The sequence below is a fragment of the Carassius carassius genome, chromosome 49 (assembly GCF_963082965.1).
Source record: "Carassius carassius chromosome 49, fCarCar2.1, whole genome shotgun sequence".
In the NCBI taxonomy this organism is placed as follows: domain Eukaryota; kingdom Metazoa; phylum Chordata; class Actinopteri; order Cypriniformes; family Cyprinidae; genus Carassius; species Carassius carassius.
The window spans coordinates 14,396,108-14,421,749 of NC_081803.1; the positions used below are offsets into that span (position 1 = coordinate 14,396,108).

Here is a 25,642-nt window from a genome sequence, read left to right on the forward strand (position 1 = left end):
CTAACTCACTCCATTGGTTAAGCCAATTCAGCTATTGCTAGATTTAGGTGCTCAAACAAACTGAAAAATGTTTTCATAGCACCTCAGAGCCACAGTGTTTACACATTTCAAGGGCAACAACATACAAATGGCTCATTTATAGCTGTTCTGGGGATAAAAGTAAGTATTTAAACATTAAAAAAATGATACATCACTACAGTTTAAGGCAAGTAAAACAAGTAAAACATTTAAGGCGGCGACTCACCTCTGCTTGGAAGCCCTTCAGCAAAGGAGCTATCTGTTTACGCAAATCCTGAAAGACAAAAGAGACAAAGATGAACTATTATTTGACTATATTAGATTCTGAAGACTGTTTGAAAGATTTCTTTTCAATGTAGCATGTGTAGAACTCAGGATATTGGGAGTAGACAATACCAGGCATCTGATCAAAGATGGAGAAAAATAACACAAAAAACACAAAATGTATTCAAATGGATATCTTAATTTATCAAATGTACCAGGGCTGGTTTTGTTCTCTTCAAAAGAGGAAAAAACACACAGCGAGTGCACACACACGTGTAAGCATACACACAATCGCGATCTCACACAAAAGTGTATCACCTTGTGCAGCTTCTGACTATGAGCAAAAGGACAGTGTGTGCTTTAAGGAGTGTGTGTGTATGCATTCACACTCTTTCTCTCTCTCTTTCTCTCCTGATATGCCCTTGTTTTTTCCCTTGCACGAGTTCTCCATGACTCAGTCCCCTTTACTGCAAAAACTGCTCATGCAAAAACAGCAAGAACAAAAAGCAAAATGCAGCACCACATGTACGCATGTGTGTGCTACAGCCTGACGGTTAAATGAGAAAAATGACATAATTAGTTCTCAAGAAAGATTTACAACCGTAATCTATTACTACATCACCTTGTCATAAAGTTATATTTGCTTTTCAGCTCATGTTTCTGAGTGATACAAAATTTTCATTTAAAAGAATCCAAAAAAAAAAAAAATCTCCTGGAAAAAAACAAACCGTGTCTTTGTTTCAAGTTCAGATGGCAGCACACCTCCCTCCTCTTGCGGGCCCTTACAGTCGAGTAATTTTGATGCTGTGGTATTAAAGTATATCAGATTAAGATGAACATCAATGCCTCTTTCATTTGAACATAGGGTGGGTGTTTCAACATGAAATGACATTAAACATGGCTGTGAATAAATCACCGGGCTGGACAAAAAGCCCTCACATTAAGAGTCTGTATAGGAATGCCTACCATGCACAAACACATTACTGAACGCTGGGGCCGAATAAAACGGCGCTCTGAGTGCTGTAATCGCCAGGACGCAGGCCATTACGCTACTGCGGCATGAAGATATACTCATCATTAGCGAAGCCGCTCGCGTTTCATTAGCAGTGTAGAAGTCACCATAGCAGATATATTTAATATAATGGGCAAGAGAGAATTGGATTTTTACAGGAAAAGTAGCAAAAAGTCCTCCTCCTCAGTCCATCCACTCCAAACGGTTTTATGGTTTTGTCAAGTGTTGAGTTATGATCAGAGTATAATATTTACTAATTTGGGATAATACACTATGGAGAAACCGGTCTAAATTTAACTTTTATGTGATCTTAAAAGCATTTTAATCTAAACATATCTGCTTAAATATCTCAAAATTGGTTTTGTAAGCAAATATTAATTCTGTCAGAATTCCAAATGTTTTTCAGAATATTAACATCTTAAGTGAATAAAATGTTATGTAATAAAATTATTATATAATTGTTATATTTTATTATCAAGTGTAAGGAAAAAGTGCTACTTTGAGTAAAACAACAAAAATATATAGTATATTCTTGGTAATTCTCATACTTAAATGTGTGTTATTTAATAGTTTTGATGGCTTTACTTTAATTCTAACATAATAAATGTAGAAAATACCATCTAAAAACTTGTGTCCAAACATTTGACTGGTACGGTTTTAAAATATTTTTTCTAAATGTTTTTCAGAAAAATATTATGCTAATTGAATAAATATCATGTAAATTGAGCATTTTAACAAAGTTGCATATATTCACGGTAATTATGTTTTGTTAATCGCTGATATGATGCTCATAAGTATTACTATTGCATCACCTATCAGTTATCCTACTACTCTTAAAATATTAATATCAAAATTTGGGCTTCTGTAGAATCCAGTGACCAACACCAGTATCAATGCTAAACCTTTACCTGCCGATGAATACGGTCATCGGTACAACAAAAACAGTGTAAGCTGTGTATACACACAACATGTCAGCCAGGTTGATTGAGACGAGCATGTAACACAATGACAAGGCAAGGCTGCCGCAAACAGCTGACGTCTGCATGTCTCACTCATGTTTGGAGAGAAAGAGCGCTGGCAGAAGTGGTGGAGGGGAGCTCTGACCCCACTGCACTCTTCATCTTCCCAGAGCGAGCAGCTGGGCCTCTGTTCCCGCTCTCCCGCCCACACTGGCTACTGTACAGATGACATTTATGTAAGTGCCACACCAGAGGGGCCCACGTGACCAGGAGGAAACATCTCTCAACATCTGGTTTCAACATAATGCTCGGGGCCTGGCCAAAAGAGTCCCCCTACCCGCTTTGAGCAGTACTCTTGTACTCCCAATTTTTCTCTGCAGATGCTGTCTGCCTGCATTCGTACGTAAAGACAGCAGTACATAAAAGTACATTTATTATGTTAGCGGATGGATAAAAAGCTTGCAATAAAAGTACATCTCCAGGAACCGGGCCAAGTTTGAGCATGTGCAAGTCATTGGTAAATCCAGGGGGGTCTGAAGACGGAAACACAATCTGTCGGACTACTGCTGCACGGAAAGACGGTGAGGTCAAAACGTGACGTGACATACTTATATGACATACTGTAATCAGCTTCAGAAATTAACTTAGAAATAGTTACCCCTTGAAAAGATTTTAAGGGGCATTTTAACCTCTATGAGCACATAGTTTCAAACAGAAGTCATTACATATTTGTATGTATATATGCACATATGCTTTTAGGGGGCTTTGTGAGAGACACTGCAGTCAATCAACTAGCAGAAACACATTCTTCCTGTGTCCCAACATCCAGATCCACCTAAAGTCTCTGAAAGCCGTCCCCTCCTCTAGCACGCTGCATCTTTAAACCCGACAGTTTGGCAGATTACACAGCTGCATGCACCAGCCTGGTGAATTATTTACCATCAACGCTAGCCTTTCCCTCCTCCCACTCGCTCCATTAAGCAAATGGAGCGAGTGGGAAGTCGTGAAAATGGGGTGGGAAGTCGTGGCCTAATGGTTAGAGAGTCGGACTCCCAATCGAAAGGTTGTGAGTTCGAGTCCCGGGCCGGCAGGAATTGTGGGTGGGGGGAGTGCATGTACAGTTCTCTCTCCACCTTCAATACCACGACTTAGGTGCCCTTGAGCAAGGCATCGAACCCCCAACTGCTCCCCGGGCGCCGCAGCATAAATGGCTGCCCACTGCTCCGGGTGTGTGCTCACAGTGTGTGTGTGTGTTCACTGCTCTGTGTGTGTGCATTTCGGATGGGTTAAATGCAGAGCACAAATTCTGAGTATGGGTCACCATACTTGGCTGAATTTCACTTCAATTTTTGGGAAGTCGTGGCCTAATGGTTAGAGAGTCGGACTCCCAATCGAAAGGTTGTGAGTTCGAGTCCCGGTCCAGCAGGAATTGTGGGTGGGGGGAGTGCATGTACAGTTCTCTCACCACCCTCAATACCATGACTTAGGTGCCCTTGAGCAAGGCATCGAACCCCAACTGCTCCCCGGGCGCCGCAGCATAAATGGCTGCCCACTGCTCCGGGTGTGTGCTCACAGTGTGTGTGTGTTCACTGCTCTGTGTGTGTGCATTTCGGATGGGTTAAATGCAGAGCACAAATTCTGAGTATGGGTCACCATACTTGGCTGAATGTCACTTCACTAATCACTAATCACTAATTATATAGCTCACCGCATGCCAACTGGTCCCGGCACGCTGGCATCTGGCACTGGGGTGGCATTGCCTTGGTGAAGCCGAGCCAGGCCAGGCCTGTTTTAAGCTGCTGGTGTCTGCCATAATGCCATCTTAGCTCGGTAGGTATGGTGATCAACGGATCGGTTTAATCGTATCTGACTGACCGAGAGAATATACACAGGACGGATTGTGGAAAATGATGGACACCCATAATTTTTCTAAATCCTCCTTATGTATATTCTTTCTAGACAGATGCAGGTCAAAATCTATTTTCACACACATTCATGCTGCTTTTGCTTAAGGTGGAAATATTATTTAGACGAGTTAACTGCAAGTTTCTTCCACATTTTCCATACTGATTTCTGTGGAAAATTTGTTAAATAATGAATTTGAATATGGTTAAATTAGTTATCTTTGATTTTTAGTTTCTCAATGTGCGGAAAGAAAGAAAGAAAAAGAAAGAAAGAAAGAAAAAGCAACGAACCAAGAAAGAAAGAAAGAAAACATTATTCTGGGTGCTAAAACATGATTTTTCCAATTCATATAATAACTGAACTTGATTTGTAATTTTCGTAAATAACAGGCGGTAAAATTCTTCTGGATTTCTACTGTATTTTTGTGCAGCAGATTCTTAAATCCAGCACTTTCAGTAAGATTGAAGTTTCAGTATTAGATTTGATACAACAGTAATGAAATAATGAAATAATGTTCAGCTCAGTGAATCTAGTTTTATGTTTTGGATTCTCCTGGAAATGGCTACCGGCCTGTTCTGCGAGTCATAAATCTCACTAAATCCAGCGCTGGAAATGGTGGAAACAGGAAAGCACATGGTATTGCCTGTCCACTGGATGTCTTCTCTTGTCTTTTGCTGCCTTCTGGATGTAGAATTTCCATTCAACAAAGTCCAGGAGCATCATCTTGCTCGTTATTCAAAACTACACAAACACACACAGACACACACACTCATGCATAGACAGCAGACATGATGGATGAGAGGAGAGTTACACTGATAAGAGTAAGGCTGTTGTGCCTCCATTATAAAGGAACACACACACACACGCTTTCAAACATTCTACAGGATACAGAACTGTGGCATTTTACTGAAGGTGGCTGATACCAAAGTGCACTGTCAGCTTCTGTGCAAGAATCTAGAATATCAGATGTTTTCCAGGTTCTTCGTGTAAAAAGGAAAAATAAAGGTGTTTTAGTGTTGTAGGACAGGCTGAACTCATGCTCATCTTTCGCAAAAAGGATGGAAACGAAAAAAAACAATAGGAGGAATAGGAAAGCAGTAGACGTTTACGTTTTTTAAAGAAATCTTTCCTTTTAAAGTGTTCCTGTAGCTCAGTTGGTAGAGCACTGCGCTATCAAGCGCAAGGTTGGGGGTTGGGGGTTCGATTCCCCGGGAACACATGATATGTACAAATTGATAGCCTGAATGAACTGTAAGTCGCTTTGGATAAAAGCGTCTGCTAAATGCAATTAAAAAAAAAACTATGATAATTCCTTGATATGAGTGTGGTTCCTTATTTACATTTAGTCATTTAGCAGAAGCTTTCATCCAAAGCGACTTACAAATTAGGACAATGAAAGCAATCAAAATCAACAAAAGAGCAATGATATACAGTACAAGTGCTATAACAAGTCTCAATTAGCTATTACTTAGTTAAATAATTAGTTAGTTAGTTACCTTATAAATGTACAAAAGTTTAATTGGTTTGATTTGCTTGCCCATTAGCGAAATTTCACAGGCAAGCAAATTCGAATCTGAAAAAAAAATGAAAAAAATAAAACGTACATTTTCTATTTTCAATAGTTAGCGATGTATGAAGCACAGCTAACACTGAAATCACTTTTTCAAGTAGCTTTTTGGTCAATACGGTAAATCCTGATTTTTGTAACTTGAACCTGTTACAAAATCTGTGTAGGAAAACTTTCACATTTCATTCTTACTGAAATGACTAGATTTCACCCACGAAAATAACAATGCTTGACCCCATCTTAAGTCTAATCACTGTGCTGTAGTTTAATACTTAGCATTATTGATTTGAACAAACCTATAAGAAGAATCCACAACTGTAATAGTGATTCATTATGTACGAATCACAATTTTTATTTTGTGCATCTGTGGTTACCTATTCCTCCACAGTGTGTGTGTGTGTGTTTGCGTCTGTGTGCGCAGCTGTGCACGCATGTCTGCACGTGGGCGTGTCAGTGTCCCCTGTTCCGTGCTCCCACACCCTTAAGGTCACAGTCAATTAAAGCAGACATTGAACAGACCCCCATCGCATTCAGACCAGTTTCAGCTCCACCTTAAAACTTACACGCTCTCTTAACCACCCATAAATGCGAGAGGGAACGGTGCGCTGCATAACCATATAAATAAGAGTTGTTGTTACAGTAGGATAAAACGAGAAATAGAGAGAAAATCAAGTATGTCTGGGGGTGGAGGGCCCCTGTTGGTCACGATGAGATGAATGCCCCAGACGCTGGTCTGGTAATGAGGTCACGAAACTGTCAGACAGACCCCCAAACAAAGACACTGTGATCTAGGACCGGCCGGCCTCTCAGACACATACTCTCTTGATGGAGGCTATCAATCACACACACACCCACCCTTTAATAATACACACCACAAATACTTAAATATCTTACAAAAAAAAAAAAAAAAGTTTAAAAATAAATTATAATATAGTTTTATTACAGAATTTATATTTTGAAATTCCATATTTTCAGTTTTAGATTAAATTATTTCAGTATTTTTTTATTTATTATTACAATAATAATAAATATTTTGAATTTCCATATTTTCAGTCTATTCTTTTGTAATTTTTATAGTTTTTTTTTTACATTTACATTGCTATTTATTTATTTCCGTTTTAGTGCTTTTATTATGTAAACTTATTTCAGTTAGCTGCCTTTATTTATCGTAAAAACGTTTTTATCTAATATTTATATTATATTTCAACTTAATTTTAAGCCACCACAAGCAAATTGTAAAAGTTACTGACAACACAGAATAGAATAGAACATTTATATGGAATATTATATACATGAAAAATCTAAAATAGCTTACTATTTATAATTTTATGTAAAATGTAACTTTCATATTTTCATATGTACCAGTATATAAAAATGTGAAATAACTGTATAATGTAAATGATATATAAATAATAACATTTTACCCTATTCGTCTCAAACATCACAGAATATTTTTCAAAAAGTGTCCCAGAAAACCTGCTATATTCGACACATGGTGAGTTCAGGCCACCGTAGGGGAGGAAAGGGTTAATGCAAAGAAAGCCGGGAAAAAGAACTTTTCTTTAGCAATTAGTTCTGATGAGCAGGTTTGTTAGGCAGCAGCTATTGAAGATCTATTTATAGAGATTGCTTCAGGAGAAAAACCTGAGATGCGGCCATGCAGATCAGAGGGAGAGGAGGATGAAAGAAGGGAAATGAAAGAGGAAAAGGGGGGATGGTGAAAAAAGGGAGAAAGACATGGCCTTGTGCCTGAGAGGAATGCAGGGCAGCCTCTATCTGGTGATGAAACCGCGAATGACTGGACATATTGCCTACCCCCTTGCATTTGCATTTGTTTGTGTTTTTCTGCATTTGGTTTATTTTTACATCACCTGCTTGTGTCAAAAGTCTGGTTTGCACTTGTAGGTTCAGCTTAAAGCGGAATATGCAGTCATTAATTGACAGAATGACTCTACAAAGTGATTATTCATTCATGTGTGATGCATTTAAAATCGTTCACTCATTGACTATTCCCTATATAGTGAATGACACACTATGAGTGCCCTCAATTGTCCCTAAAGATTCATGAGAAGTCATCAACAACATTCATTCAGTATATTCAATATGTGAAATTTTTTTTTATATATATATACAATATATGCACTATAAATATCACAAGGAGTGATTTCAGACACTAAGTCGGCGGGTTTGTGGACCAAACATTACTGACGAACATGTGGGAATGAGTTGTCCAATAAAAAAAAAAAAAAGTGCCTACCAGATATGTGTCTCAGGCTTTTTTCCATTCAGAGTGCATAATTGTCAGCATTCCTCTTAAAAGCATATTCCATGGAAACAGCCCCCCTCCACTCGCCTGAACCTTGTGAAAACTTTAAATAGTGTTTTATGTCGCACGATTATTTCTGCCTTGTAATTCTGTCAGGGGTGGAGGGGGTCTCGGGCTCTGAAAATTACCTCAAATAAAACATGTGGTGGAAGGAGGCTGATGCAAGTGTCTCTCGGAAAACACAAAGACATTTCAGAGAACACATAAAAGAGAAACGGACATAAACAGAGGACGAATGAACAGGGAACAGTGAGAATCTGCTAGATTTAACCATATTGGGTAAAAGAAGTGGAGGTGGCATGCACTGTAAAACAACTAAATAAAGCTCAGAACACCAGAACAAACACACAGCGCATGCTTAATGCACATTCACGTCACACGCCAGGATCATTCGGCAAAAAAAAAAAAAAATGGCGCAACATCCATCGTACGCCAAGACTATAAATATAAAACACACACAACAATTTGTTACAGCTGAGAAGACATCTGTTTCACAGTGTCTGGACACCGAGCATGAACTACACTGGCTGTTTAATATAAAACATCAATTTAGAGGATAGGTTTCCAGGCCATACTGATTCAAGATCAGTATTGAGATTGAGGAACAGAATTGCAAGAAGACTGCCAGCCCACCTCCCTCAAGAGAATCGCACAGCCCACAAATCAGTTTAATGTTTCACTGACAGTCATGGCTGTTCGCAGGAGGGACCACAACTGTGCAAAGCCCCCCCACCCCACACCACCACCCCGCTGCTGAATAAAGTCAAACTGAAGTCTGTTCTCCACAGACGTTCAGAACAGAGGATAGAAAACGGGGCTCTGTGTGCAGAAGGAAAGAAAGACAATGTAATCTGTGGACAGGAGGAACGGGAGTGACTGTGTCTGGAAGGGATTGTGGGATTGTGTCTGTGGGACGGCAAAAAAAAGCACACGTTGGAAAGGATAGGCTGTTTTGAAGGGAAGAGACCATGTCTGCGTGGAGAGGGGAGACTGTGTTCGCCTGTAAAGGAGAAACTGTTTGTTTGAAGAGAATAGACTGTGCTGTCTGTTAATTGTTAATGAGAGACTGGGTTTGAAAAGGAAAGACGTGTACTAGGAGAGATTGAAGAAAGGCTGTTTGAAGACTATTTACGAAAAGAGTTTGTGAAGGAGAGACTGTGTTAGCTTGTAAAGCTAAGAGTATAGGGCTGCAGAATTAATCAGTATAAACCAAAATCGCAATAGTTAAATCATCAAATTGCAAAGGATGTGATTTTATTAAAAAACCGTATGCATCATTTCAGAGTGAAGTGCAGTACTGTGTTCTTTCACACACGAGCAGCTCATGATCTGGTGTTTTCAGCATCTAAGATCGACTCAGTTCTCAGTAAATGCTGACACAAACGCAATGAACTCCATGCATGTGCTGTGCGTTTGGTTCGCTTATAACATGCATTTGGGAATGCAATATGCACAAACCATCTTCCCAAACTTGTAATGAGATGCATTATTAAAACAGCTGTCAGCAAATGTTTTAAAGGGCTTGGTAAAACTCGATGGTTGCTTAAAAATTAAAAGAAAGCCATTTACAAGCTTCACATTACATTACATATTAGTATTGTAATTTTACAATTTTATAGTAAAATAAAATAATTCTTCTGTGGAATTTTACTATGATGGCTTTTATTAGTATTTTGATTTTGCTATAATAATTAATTTAAAAAAAATGTTTTTAATAATAATAATAGTTACTGTATTATTATCATATTGATATACAACCAACAAAGTTTTGGCCAATCTTTGCAGTCCTACAAACAAGCACAGCACTGGATTGTGCAACAAATTGTTTCTCTTCGAAGAGGAGTGTCTTTGTTACCCTATAAAGGAGAAAATTAGTCATTAAACGAGATTGTTAGCTTGTAACGTACAGATTGTACCTATTTGAAGAGGTGAGCCTGTGTTCATTTTTTCATTGAGAGACAATGTTAGCCTGTAAATGAGAAACTGCATCAGCTTGCATTAGCATAGAGACACTGTGTTAGCATGTAAAGATCAGACTGTGTTGCTTGTAGAGGAGATACTGTGTATGTTTTGAGGAGGAGAGACAGTGTGTGCTTGAAAAATTGAGACTGTGCCTGTATGTGGAGGTCAGCGTGCCCCACTGTAGCAGAGGGAGCACACAGAGCGTAAACACATTAACGTCACTGTGCTGCTGTACGCTCGGCTGCATTCACAGACTCTGACTCATCAGGGCTGGAATGGGAAACAGAGGACACTGGCAAGAGGGAGGCCCAGTGCAGTCACACACTAACAACTGCCATACACTTGCAGACACATCATTAGACAAAGGCACACAAACATATCCATTAAATAAATTACATAAACTACTAAAAATATACATTTTAAAAAATTATTCTATATTGTAAATATTAGTAATGTAAAGGTAAATATATATATATATATATATATATATATATATATATATATATATTTAGACATTCTTATTTTATAAATTTGAAATGTTGTTTTATATATATATATATATATATATTTATTTATTTATTTTTACACACACATACATATGTACATAGTGTTTGTATGGTGAGTCCTCAAAATATGAATTACGCATTCTGATATTCAAACAAAACTGTGCCAAAAAACCATCACCACGACTGCAATTCAGAGAGAGAAAAAAAAAAACGATCATCTGGAAAGCATCTGAGAAGGCTAAAACCTGAGAGTCTATGTCATGTAGTCCTGCGTGACATTAGAGGTTTACTAGCTAGTTTTACGTCCCGTTACAACCATCACACTTTACACAGTCTTTCATTAAAGGGGAGCTGTAAACGTCAACAGCCATTACCTCATCTCCGAGAGCAAAGTCACATGGCCGGCATGACATTAGTCAATACTCCATATTGAAAAACACACATAAACATACACTAACTTACACCTTCCCTTGCCCATTTCTCTCTTACTATAAACAAGGTTTCTGCAGGTGCAAGTGGACCAGTGGAAATTTCAGTCCCGGTTCGCCCATCGACAGAAACAATATTATCATTCACAATAATGGGTTTTCTGTGTTCAGCAAAGCACAGATTCCATTACAGCTAAAAGCAAACAGTGATGCTGTTGAGTCATGCCTGTTAAGCACTATAAATACCGACCTGCTCTGTGCTAATGGCCTGTAGCCTGGCACCTCCGACCGCAGGTGGCAGATGGAGTGACGGGCAGAGACCTGGGCACAGGGCAGGGCGGTTGAAGGAACAGGGCGGCCACGTCCATACATCCAAGCTCACTTTAAGCATTGTCACTCAGCACTGGCGAAAATATGGCAGCCACACCCGAATAAAGAGACGACAGGAATGATTGTCACATTAGTCAGGCGGCTCTGACTGTGGGCGCTTAAAATATCCTGTGCAAACTGCTAAAATATGTACTATTTAATGGGCCTTGGGAAGAAGAACACGCCAGATCTCATGTCACATCCAGAGTTAAGGACTGTTGAAAGGAAGCTTTGCCTGTGTGCGCGCATTAACACTAAAGAAAAGAAAAAACGTGCTTGAAATGTATTCACCCTCAAGCCAGGCAAGATGTGGATGAGTTTGCATCTGTATAGGAAAAGATTTGGAGAAAGTTAGAATTACATGATCCAAGCCAAAACCATTGTTTTTGCTTGATTGCGGTGCTTGATCCGTGCATATTTCTCTCCTGATTCAGGAAGCAACAGTATGAAGTTAAAATCTTAATGATGGATTTGTTTCTAACAAATATGCAGCTTTTCATTTCACAAGATTTTAATTGATAGGCTTAAATTATCCACTGTTTAGACTCTCATTCTGATGGCACCCATTCATGCAATGTTCATGTGATGTAATGCTACATTTCTCCAAGTTTGTTCTGATAAAAAACAAACTTATTTATATCTTGGATGGCATGAGTGTGGATAAATTTTCAACTAATTTAAATTTTTGTGTGAACTACTACTTTAAGAACTTTTGAAAGGACACTGTGCAGGTGTGTTTGTGTGTGTGTTTGTGCATGCGTATTTACTTGAAGAATCGGTAACCCAAGTCAGACAAAGACCTCTGAGGTACATTAATCAGTAAAAGTAGGTCTCTGTTAGGACATCTAACACTGGGGACCAGGTGATTGAGACTGGGGCCCTTCAGAGGACGGGCTTCCGGAGGTTACCATGAGCCGCGGTGCTGAAAAGCACAGGACAGGCAAGCCCAGTGTTGAAAAGCAGTAAGTAGATCTAGGGTTAATGGCATCTGTGCATGTGTGCATGCCTATCTTTGTGCTTTTACCCACAAGCGTCCGTACGAGTGTGTAGAGCATATACGTCTAAGTGTGCATGTTTCAGCGTGCATCCAAGTGTTTCTGACAGCACAGCCGTTTGCTCGAGAATGATGAAGCACAGCCTGAAATCTGATCATGCTCCCAAGGCCGGTACACTGCCCACCCAAGGAGATGAGGATGAGTGTGTGGGTTATCGGGTGCTTACAGACACTAAAACCCACAAACAAACACATATACACATTGACTGCCACAATAATATGTTGTTTAGGCAGCCTAAGGTTGCGTAAAAACCCCAAACAAAGAGTATAAGTGTTCTTTTGACACTAAACAACAACGCAGCAGTGTATGTATTCTTTTTCATTCTACAAACAATAGCATTCACTTATGTGAACAATATATAAAGGATCTTTCATAAACGAACACTGACTGTATCGATTTACACTTAGCTGAGAAGAATCGTACAATAATTTTCAAAAAGGTAAATGACATACGATAACTGACAATTGTAATCTAGTATTTTCTTATCAAACATCACAAAATGACATTGTTAAAAGAAAGCGGATGAAGAAAAAGGCTTAAGGCAATGTGTGTCAAACTAATTTAAGTTTTTTTGCATTCAGTGGCTTAATTAATGTAATAAAAACAGACAGGGGAATTTATTTTCCATATATTTCCAGGCTCTTCCTAGTCTTGGGGACATTATGGGATTTAAAAGGATAGTTCACATAAAAAAAGAATCTTTTCGTTCCAAACCTTATGACTTTCACAAAAGATTAATACATACAGTATAATGGAAGTCAGTTGGATTCAGTGCTGTTATGGATCCCAATGACTTTTGTTACATGGGCAAGAACAGATCTTCGAAACATCTTTTGTGTTCTTCAGCGGAAAGACAGGTTTGACACAACATGAGGATGAGTGAATGATCACAGAAGTTAGATTTTTGGGTGGAATATCCCTTTAAGGCTTGACTTCGGACCACATGACTGTGAATTGCAGGGTTTGGAAAGGATCGTTGGGGGTTGCAAAGGCTCGGCTAACGTGACCAATCTGTTGTCGGCTAGGCCGCTTCGAGAAGACAGATTACTCTTCTCCAGGCAGCTCAGGGACAGACGAACCCCCAGAACTCCAGAGGGAGGGTTCCCATTCCTTGTCCCATTCCTGTCGGCTCTAATGATCCAGTGCAATTTCTCAGCACAAAGGGATTCTAAACAAGGTGCAAAAATTATATTCAGCCCTAGTCGTGCATCTTCCTACAGACTCAGAGGGCGGGGTGTCAGGTTAAGGTACTCGCAACATGCTCAATGATGCATTCTGATGGGAAAATTAATGAGTTCTTATGACGTCATTTTTGAATATTTCATATCCGTAATAAGGTCACCAGGTGGGCGATGATAAATTAGGCTGCACATGAACACTAAATATTATAAAACTATGAAGGAATCAGCATTTGTTTTAAATTTATGCATTTAGCAGACGCTTTTATCCAAAGCGACTTACAGTGCATTCAGGCTAACAGTTTTTACCTAACATGTGTTCCCTTGGAATCAAACCCACAACCTTGCGCTGCTAATGCAATGCTCTACCACTTGAGCCACAGGAACACTAGTGCTAGCTTTAAAAACTAGCAATCAAGTACAACCAACAGTGATCTAAGAGAACTGAAACTGGACTCGCTTTGATATGTGGGGCAGCGTGATTCATAAACACGGACACAGTAGTCAGAATATCCAAATGCATAACACTCAGCAAAGTCCAGTGGTGACTATCTGACAGGAAGCGCTGAGGAATAGCCAATCAAGTCAGCTGAGAGAGACAGGAAGTGGCACACAGTCAAGCCCCATCAACTCCACTCAAGTCTCGTTCCCGCTTTTAGGTTGAGCAGATGGATCAAATCCAACAGGCACAAATACAACGAACCAGTACATTAAACAAGTGCTCTCAACCTCAGAAAAATAAACACGAGGAGGAGGAGGGGCGAAAAATGAAAAAATATATATATTTTTTTTTTTTACTCCTCTATTCTTTAATTGACAGATCTACTAACCTGTCAGGAGTAGATGTATAGACACTAATGCTAAAACCCCACCATGAACCCGAAGGCTATGCAGAGAGAGATCTCTCCCAAACAAGCCTTTAGTAGGTCAGCTCCTCTTCAAGAAAACCATGTAAAAGCAAATCACCTCTGACAAAACAGAAGAACTTTGAAAAAAAAAAATTCTGAAAATGCAGGATGTCATCACATACAAACATACATCAAACAAACATATTCAAAGGCTAGACATAAATGAGCCAATAAAACTGCACAAGATCCATTAAGAATGTTATGGCACTATATATACACACTATTTTAATGTTTCTGAAAGAAGTCTTTTACGCTTGCCACAGAATTTATCTGATCTGATACAGTAAAAAAATAGTAATATTGTAAAACACTACTAGAATTGAAAAAATCTGTTGACTATTTGTTAACATTTTAAAACGTAGTTTATTCTTGTCATTGCAAAGCTGAATTTTCAGCATCTCAGTCATTAGAGTTACAACTTTTATTATTATCAATGTTGAAAACACTGTGCTGCTTAATATTTTTGTGGACACCATGTTATCTGGATTCTCTGATGAATAGAAAGTTAAAAAAACATATATTTGAATTATAAATGTCTTTACTGGCACTTTTGATTAATGTAATGTATAATTCCTGTATATAATTATTAATTTCTTTTTTCTTTTTTTGTAATCTAAAATATCACTAAAATGCCTTTCAAAAAAATATTTTAATTAAATATAATGTAGCGGTAAATATAAAATATTTATACATAAACATCTAAACAAAAATGAAATAAATTATCATTCTTACATTAGTGTTTAAGCCAAGTTGCAATTCCAGAATTCCAGTTTATGAAAATAGCAACCAAGTTTCAAATGTACACAAAATATTGAGAAAGAGCATGATTAAACATGACTTAAACCCTGAATAAGATCTCTTGATCTAAGCAGACTAAACATCGGTACAAACCTCCCACAGGTTGTTCTTTTATAGCTCAAGAGACAATGAAAATCATATTATGACATGCATATGTCATAACTATCATGTATTGTTGACTATGAATGGAAAAAACAAATGAGGAAACAGTGATGAGAATAGTTTGAGCTCATACTGAAATCTCTAACTTCTGATCACAGATATTGATCTTTTGCCCATCCCAGAGATATTTTTAATATATTCTGAAAGTATAGTGGAGACACATGCAAGATTGGGGTCTTTTTCTCAGAAAAAAAAAACTCTCCTCATTTAATCTCACTGCAGCCTAGAAAAAACTATTGACATATATAAAGAAATATGATTCGTAATTTTTCTTTCCTACAGGCTGTGAAATCATTTCATTGGTCACGTATGAATATAGTGAAGGGCTTGGGTCTACAAACCGGATATATGTCGACCCCAGACCTCACTGGATTGTGCCTCCACAGCCCCCCGTGCTTCCATTACAGTGTCAACATCAAAGGCATTTTTCTGTGTGCTAGTCACACAATGCTCTATCTCTCTCTCTTACTCACTTACTACCTCTACACACAGCAATCAGAACACACACACACAAATACACTGTAACAAATTCAGTCCTTGGTAAATACCCTGACGTCGTGTTACGAATGGGACGGCTGTAATTAACAGTGTAAGACGCCAGTCTGCCAGCGTGGGCGGCGTGCCAGTGGATCAGCCCTAATTACTGTATTCATTTTGTCAGAACCATTCAGTTCACAGCTCTCTCTGACCAGCCCTGGCAGCCAATGAAATCTCTGGACACTAACATCACAACGTCCAGAGGCCAACCAGCCGTCCTCTTTAAGGCAACATCAAAGCCAGTGAAGGAGCAAAAATCAAAATGGCTGACACACACACAACAACAATCATAACTGCAAAAAAAGGACTCTTTTCTTCGACTGACTCAGTGTTCTTTGAAGTGCGCTTTGACACTGAGGATCAGCTAAAGAAACATCAGTAAACATGTAGGCAAATATGAGCAAAATATAGTACAAAAACAATAAAAAATATATATTTTTACTAGATCTTTGCAAGAATTTAATAATGAGCTCTTTCAATTCATGAGTTGAACTGAATTCAACTAAGCTGAATTGGCTGAAATGGAAAGGGAGGATATTTATTTTATTTTATGCATTTTACAAAAACTTTTTTGCATGAAATTCAATATATATATTTTTCAAAATAATGAAAAGTAGGCTACATATAAAAAAAATTAATCAATGGGTGTTCTTTTAAACTGATTATTAATTCAATTTAAAGGTGCTGTATGCAGGATTGACACCGAGTGGTTGAACTAGGTATTGCAGTCCAAATTCAAAATATTAGAGAGGGTTTTTTCCCATGGCCCCTCCTCCTCAGACTTGACCCACACACAAGGTTTCTAGATTGACACGAGCACACTTGATGATGAATGAAATGAAATACGATGTGTTTTCCACCAACTGGCAACCCGGTAAATATCTGCAAACATATTATGGTATTTTTATGCTTTAGTTAAGTCAAAATCTTACATACAGCACCTTTAATGTTTAACATCTTAGGTGTTTTATTTATGTCACCATGTTCATGGCTTATGCATACCAAAAATCAAAACAGATTTAATTAAAAAACAAATTATTACAAGTTACAGCAGTCATATGAATGTCTTTGAATTTCATTTCATTTCAGTTCGAAATTTTTAAATTCAAATTACAGCATCTTGCATCAACTCATCTCAATTTAGTTCAAGTTGCCAAACATTTTTCATTTTCAACCCCTATCCTCCAACCACCAGCCTTATAAAGACCCAATCAATCTACCGTATTTATCGGACTATAAGTCGCACCTGAGTATAAGTCGCATCAGTCCAAAATTACATCATGATGAAGAAAATAAACATATACAAGTCGCACTGGACTATAAGTCGCATTTATTTAGAACCAAGAGAAAACATTACCGTCTACAGCCGCGAGAGGGCGCTCTATGTTTTCAGTGTAGACTACAGGAGCACTGAGCAGCATAGAGCGCCCTCTCGCAGCTGTAGACTGTAATGTTTTCTCTTGGTTCCTTTCTCTTAGTTCATTTATCTTGGTTCATGTCAAATTAATTTTGATAAATTAGTCGGACCTGACTATAAGTCGCAGGACCAGCCAAACTATGAATAAATGTGCGTCTTATAGTCCGGAAAATACGGTAATCAAATTATTATATAGAAAATAAAGTCCCACTATACATTTTTGTATACGAATATTGTTTTAAAAAAAAACATTACGGATATAGAATGGGTTGCGAGCTCCCTTCCTGTTTACTTTAAAGAGTGTACATAAAGAGCAGGTATATTAGCACTGTGTGGTTTATTCACCATCAAACGCTCACCGTAAACCTTAATAAATTAATAAATGCACTTATGGTGTTTGCATGTGGTGCAACACTCAAAGCGAAAATGCAAAAAAAAATTATTTTTATCAATGGTGTCTAATGTATAAACGCAAAATATGTGAGCTAGAGGGGAGGGAATGCACATGACCTTATGAAAATATTTCCATCATGCAGGCAGGTCTGAATATAATTTCAGCACAGACACACTGGTCTCTTTCAGTCTCCATCACATCCTATTTAAAACTCTATTTAAATGAGCATGCAAAAGCTGAAAGAAAATAGGGCCAAATATTTATGTGTTCGAAAAAAAGACAAAATGAAGTGATCTGTGGCAAATTTAACGGCTGCTTAGGATTATTTATTTCACAGGTGCATGGCGAGGAAAACACAGACGTTACGTAATCGGTTGGAAAATAACGGGTCATCCTAACAAATCCCTATCTGTCACATTGACATCACATAGCGGACAATAAATGTTTCAACCTGCATCCTGAGGCGAAGCAGAACCGTGAAGCAGCTAGATAAATAACTAGTCACTAACAATTAAACAACAACAGTGCAACATTTGTGGACTGAAAATGGAAACGGATATGGAGAGACAGAGAAACAAAAATGGCAATTCATCTGTCCAAATATATACAGACAAGTTCTAAAAACTTTAAAGGGACAGTTCATCCAAACATGAAAATGTTGTCATTATTTCCTCATGTCTTTCCAAACTTGTGTGATTTACTTTTTTCAGTGGAGCACAAAAGAATACATTTTAAATAACATACTGGTCACTCTTTTATGTGGATGTACAATGAATAGGGACTAGAGCTTTCAAGCTCACAAAAAAGCACATAAAAGCACCATAAACTATCAAAAAAGGAAAAAAAAGAGCAAAACATCCAATTCATGAACAAATCATTTCAGTCTGTTTTTCACATTAAGAAGTCATGTGTCATAAGAAGAGTTTGCACACAAATAGTTTTGGACTACATTTATTTTACTTTAATCATACTTTTTGTCATTCTGAAGCTTTAAAACCCAAGTATTTCTTTACTTATTTATATTCAAAATATTGACTTTATGATATTCAGCAAGAATATCTTCATTTACTGATAATGTTCAGTTCGCTTTTAAGGAACAAAAACAAAATGATATTACAATGATGCACAACTGCACACTAAGTCTATATATACTTGTAATGCAAAATAATGTATTTTTTTAACAATTGCATTATATTACATTGTATTATTATTAAAATATGGTTAAATCCATTTATAAATCTTAAATAAAACATGTCAAAAACCACCACACCTGAATGAAAGCTTAAGATTTAGCAGTAGTTTTGGACTGTTTTTATGATACTTTAATGGTGCTTTTTTTTGCCATTTTGAAGCTTAATTATATTAGAAAGGATATTCAAATTCGCCTTTCTCTGAAAGTTTCATTTAACAAGAAAGTATGTTGCAAAAATCAAATGACAGAATTTTCTTTTTTTGTTTTCTTGGTCCTAAGTAGATAGTGGAGTACATTAAGCCCAAACACCCCAAATGAACATTAAAAACTGCTCACACCACAAAGTCCATTGGGGTTATATTATGGCTTGCCCTGTGTCTGAAGGAATGGTACAGTAAGGTAGCCATGGCACATTAATTTCACATCCAGCAGCCCAGCCATTAAGGTAAATTTCCAGCTTCCCTCATCAGAGATAGAATTTCCACCTCTCTGACTGAGGCCCTTGATGTCTTGCACCTTGGGTACTGAGCAGAAAAGCACTCGGACTGACAGTTTTTTTTTTCTTTTACAGGGTTCACAGAATCTCCGAAAGCATGGCCTCCCAGCCAAAACCCCCGGCACGATTAATTTAGTAACGGGTTATTAAGCTCAGACATAAATTGCAGTCCTGGACATTTTAAATGGAAAAGGGGGACAGATTTATCGAGGCTCCGGAGACAAAACAGGTTTTTTATTTTCCATTTATTCATCAGCACTCTCTGGGAGCGGTAATTCGCGAGGAATTCACAAAACGACAGGCGGGAAAGAAGGAGCATGAGGGAGGAAGGCAGGAGGCGATGGCAACCATGATCAAAGATACGACTGGCCGGAGCACTGCGTTGCCCTTGAGTTCTCCACACTACAGACGGCTTGGCAGAGACTTCTCAAGAGCAAACACAGCGAGGAATTATACGGATTTGGCGTTTGGAGGATTGGAGGCACCTGTCTGAAATCTTCACAAAAACACTCTTATGCTGATAAGGATATTATTAATCAAAGACTAAAAGAAAAGCCCAAGGTTATTTTGAACTGTAGATGTCTTCTGACAGCTGTCTGATGTTTCTTTCTCTTACTTCTTTGCCTTGATCCCTAAATCCTGCACTGTTCTGAGCCGTTATCCATACTAACATTAACTTCAGAACGATACTAAATCCAGACAAATAAACAGCAAACTAATTACAAATAAACAGCCTCAGCCAACTGAACAAATAGAAAATTCCTTATTTTTTTTAATTAACATGTTAACACATTCAGTTATTTAAGGAAAGAAAACAATAATATTAAAGTGTTGGGCGACACGTAGCAAGCATATAGAATAAAATTATGAGATTTGTATGAAATACTGTAATTTTATACTTTAAAATTATATTGTATTATTATTTTTAATATTAATTATTATTATTTTATTTAAAAGTATTAAAAATATTACTTAATATTAAAAATTTCTATTAATAAAATGTATATATATTAATACATTTCCATATTTCATACTAAATTCTGCTATATAAAACCACAGATTACTATATACTATATACTATTACTATATGCTTTTATTAAACATTTTACCTGGATTTAATTAACAAATACATTTCTGAATGAAAGCGTCCAAATCAATAAATGCATTAAACATGTCATGCATCAATATGCAAGTGAAAACTACTGCTCCATGTGCTTTAAAATTTAAATTCTGTAAATATTATAGGTCAAAAACAGAGCCTATAAACATTATCGTGTCCACACATTAATAATAATCTGTTTTTAAATGGAACAAACATCAGATAACCATCCTGATCCAAAGGTCGCAATGTTCTCCTACTGTCAGGATGCGTTTGTTTCAAAACTCTATCAGATCAGAGAATCGTTTCAGTAGATAAAGAATCACTGATCCTTACTGTCCTGCTAACATGCATCATCAGTTTTTCTCCTGGAACATGACCTCACAGACAGCCCTATGGTCCGAACACGACCGTCCACTGCTATTCATGCAGACCAAGTGTTCCCTAAATGGATAAACCATAATATCCTCTGGTTTTTCGGCTACTGACCTCTCTTACAAGGCCATGCCGAGCTTCAGACATGTGCAAAATCTGAAAAATAATCTAACAGCGCGGCCATGCTCAAGAGATCATAATAACAAGAACGTAACTCTACAGGGTGCACATTTAAAGTCCTGTAAGTAGTCAAAATGGAGGCAGAATGCATGCAGAAGAATATCAACTGAAATGAAAGAATGAATCATGGTGCGTCACAGGTACCCGGGAGACCAGGATGTGCTGGTCCAGACATATGACAATTAGGCACTCAAATTCCCCTTCGCTCCACTACCTTTGAGCTTTCTATCATTTGGAAAATAATTTCTCGCTTTTGCTCACCTCTGGAGTGTTCTTCTTGAACTCGCGGCTTTGGTCGATGAGTTTTTTCCTGGACTGCTCACTTTCATCCTGTCTGTTGGCTAGGGCTGCGGCGGTGGCATCCAGTTCTTTCTGTGGACAGATAAGGGAAACAATTCACATGAGGTTCCACAGATTCACTGAAAAGAAGCAGTTGATTCAAATTATAATTTGAGCTTAAAATTTCAGGGAGTTGGATTTTAAAAGGTCACTTTAATAATTGATTTGTGAATGAATAGCTCAAAACAAAACAACTGATTCAGTAAAAAAAAGATTCACAATTTGAACCAAATGTGTCAGTAAGTTGGTTTCAAAAGTCAACATAGGAACCAATTTGTGAATGAACTGCTCAGTCTTAATTGTGGAACAAATCAACTAATTCACTGAAAAGAACCAATGGATTAAATTCACAATTTGGACTAAACTATTCATTGAGTCAACTTAAGAACTGATTCATAAATTAATCATTCTGTCCGAATTATGACCAGATAAACTGATTCACAATTACTAACTGAGGTCTATGAGGAGGTCGGCAACAACTTTCTGTTGTCCACAATCACACTAATGATCGTCGCCTCTCAGACTGGTCACATTCGACAAAATCGAAAGCTGTAAAAACAATACGACAGAGCCTTCTCACCATCACACCTATTCCACAGGAAACACGTGTTTATAAGGTGTGAGAACACTGCTCGATATGCACCTGCGGGCATACTGTGGCTATAAACCTCCTGCTCCAACTAACCAGTCAGATTCCCTGGAAAGTTGTGACAGACACAGCGCGATTGGCCGTCTCATCCATCAGTCAGCGCACTGCTGTCCCATCCCTGGTGGGCCTCATGAAAAGTCAGCAGTCTGCGGTCCCTGTCGTCCCACTCCTCTCCTCTCAACAGCAGGGAGCTGAGCTAAAGAATATCATCTGACATCTGGGAGCCAGATGCTGGGAACAAATCAACTTAATTAGGCTGGAACTCTGTGCGCCAGACTCCCCAAACCTCCAACACAACAACTGGGGGGCTGAGTCACCACAGTCTCGCCCCAGTTTTACTCTCCTCTGTTATTATCACCTCCTCCTTCCACATAGGAAGACACATGGCTACACAAAACGCTCTGACGGAGCGTCGTTCGGCTAGTCTGGCAAGGTAAAAGCATGAGGGCTGATCTCCAGGGACAAATCTGGTTTTAAATACCATCCCTAGAGACGGGTGTGGATCATTGGTTTCTGGGTCAATGGGAGATGTTTTAGATAAAAACGTCATGCTATGTAAGTGGGCTATGGTTCTGATCTTCCTAAACGGTTTGTTATTAATACAAGTGGTGAGACCATGACAGAAATAAACTGTGACATAAAGCGTTTACTCTAACAATGCACTGACATGACATGTACGTGAGCACTATTAAGGGTAGCCTATATACATTACTTTTATATAATATATATTACACCATAATGTGATTTTAAAGGTCAAGCAGCCAAAATTACAGGAAATATGATTCATAATACAGGAAAGGTTGCACTTTCAGCTTAGGAAACCATATGTGAATGAATCATTTTAAACTGTGAACCAGATCAAGGTGTTCAATGAAAAGAATCTGTTGATTCGATTCACAATTTCAACTAAACGACCGAGTTGAATTTCAAAATGTCAACTTCAGAACTGTTTGTTAATGCCATTTTTAAGGTCATGGAGTAAAAATTATAGGAAATATGAATCATATTCCTAATACACCAAAAACTGCACTTTGAACTTCTGTAAACATGCGTCTGTGAACAAATCATTCTGAAATGTGAATAGGATCAAGGACTCGTTGAAAAGAATCTGTTGGTTTGATTCATAATTTAAACTAAATGACTGAGTTGAATTCAAAATGTCAATTTTAGAATATAATTCATAATATATAATAGAGGTTGAGCTTTTCAAAGATTTCAAAAGAAGAACTTAAATGAAGTACAAAGTCTCAGATGCTTCTCCAAAAAATTATTTGCAGAAAATGAATATGACAACTGTTGATATACGAAAACAGTATCGGGCTGTAAAATTAATGCGCATATAATGAAGCAGATTATTTGGTTTTGAAAGAATGAGAATACAGAGATCTTTGTAATCTGAGCACAGTTTGAGACCGTCTCAGTTGAAACTTGAAAGCAGACACAACTGAGTTCACTATGGTCTTTTCTTCTCAGACACGTAAACACTCTTCATTTAATCTTGCTGCTGTCAAAGAAAAAGGTTTGAGATATTAAAAAACTTGATTTTTCTTTCCGTTGGTATCAGTAATTCTAATGCCCCCTGGGGTATTCCATCCAGCCCCCCGGTGTAGTTCAATGAAGCCCTGTAGCTCTCCAATGAGAATCGTTTATATAAAGGACCAAATTGTTCCCCATAATAGCTTTATAATTTTCCTAATGGAAGAATTCTGCTGGCTCAGGCGGCGGTGCTTGTCTTAGTTAATTTGTTCAGTAGTAAACGCTGATGGAACAGATTACAGGGCTCCCCAGAGAGCCAGGCCCTGCCAGATACTATCAGCTGCATATGCAGCAGGGAAACGTCAGCGAGGCCTCTCTCTCTCCATCTCTCCGTATAGCTGCTTTTCTTCCTCATTCTCTCATAACCCATCTTTCTCACAGGCCATTACATTTCCTCCCCTCTCTTTCTCTGTGTATAACTGCCAGTGTCGCTGTGCCACAGAGCACCTGAGCACTCAAGAGGGTCAACAGCTCAGAGGCAGTCAGGATCAGATAAAAACAAAGCAAGACTAACACAGGTGAGAGGGGACGGCAGACACACTTCTGCCGTGGGAGCTGTACTGTAACTAAAAATGCTGGATTTAATTCTGAAAAAAATGGGTTTATAATTATGTTAGCAGGAAAAACTGGTTAAGTGGTTAATAGATCACATTCTTGGTCATATTGGACGTGATTTGTCAGTGCACATTATTCCATATTTAATAACCATCAAACTATAATAACTTGCTCTGTCTCTAGAATAATTTTTCCAGTTTGGATGACATCACCAAGACCTCTTATTTGTTGAACCCTTTCTTCTAAACTGGTTCCATTCTTGTAACTAAAAGCACCTTTTCACGATTAAGTGGAAATTAGGTCCTATTTTTTTCTTCTGTTTCTTAGTGTTGCAGGATATATGAAAAAAAAACAGCATCACAATATTTTTAGGGATGCACCAATATGAACATTTTGGCCGATACCGATAATTCTTTAAATATGAAAGCCGATAACCGATATGTTGGCCGATAAATCTAAATCCACATTTTTACATAATTTTTGAGAGCCTGATTACCAAATAAATTCTCATCATTAAAAGGCATTAAACACTTCAACAAAAATCAAACATAAAGCAGCCTTACAAATAAATAAAATAATGGTTAAATAATGGAAACAAGTTACTGGACAAACTTACTTACGTGTAAAAAAAATATAAGGCAATAAGACGATGGAGTGTGTTGAAAGAGTTGCAGCATGTAAGGACTATAGCCAGAGATATTGTCAAAATCATTAAATATTGTCATTATTAAGAGTATTTGGCATTTCCAATTAATGTAGACCTGTTATTTTCTGGCTATTATTATTAAGTTACTTTTATTATTAAATTAATAGTACAATTAATTTGCTTTGCAACAATTTCATAGTGCATCACCGCATAACTGACACACTGTGACTCGCAGCCTGTGAGGAAAATAAAAAATTAGGCTATTAGCTTAGGCTACTCCGCAATGGAAATGTTTTAAAAATGTGTTTTAAAACAGGTTTATTATAGCCTACAATGAATTATAGGCCTATAGCCTAAATAAAATTGTTACACTTTCTCAATTTTATGCACTAACTTTAAATAACAATCTGTTCAACACAAATAATGTTTCTTCTCATTGTTTTCACTACGTTCGGGCCACAAGAGAAACGTGAAAAAAATTAAAACACTTCGATATACCACATGTTAGGAGATTCGTCTCTCGTCGTTCTGAGAGAATACGCGCTGTTAATGTGTGCATAGTCAGATGCCGAAAGCGCCTTCAGTTTTTACTTTCACTATCATGGTGAAAGACTTTCACCGGCATAAGTTTGACTTGCACAAAGTTTGCACGTTGCTTGTATGATATCCGCACTGAAACACAGAAACCAAACCAAACAAATTCATAACGTTTTATTATAACAGTGTTCTCATTATAATGTTATATATACATATTACAATCTCAATCATATCTATTAATGTTGTAAGCTGCTGTTTGAGCTCTGTGCGCGG

The 25,642-nt window shown here is 37.8% G+C and overlaps 1 protein-coding gene across 7 annotated transcripts in view; it reads right to left on the bottom strand.

Moving 5' to 3' along the window:
- Window positions 1-25,642, bottom strand: part of LOC132132644 (homeobox protein cut-like 1) — a 107,515-nt gene that overhangs the window by 56,724 nt on the left and 25,149 nt on the right. For all 7 annotated transcript variants that reach the window (XM_059545093.1, XM_059545095.1, XM_059545091.1 and 4 more), the window contains exons 2-3: window positions 21,369-21,479; window positions 245-292 (exon numbers count right to left, since the gene is read on the bottom strand). In XM_059545093.1, the coding sequence (XP_059401076.1) occupies window positions 245-292; window positions 21,369-21,479 (159 nt within the window). The remainder of the gene's footprint in view (window positions 1-244; window positions 293-21,368; window positions 21,480-25,642) is intronic.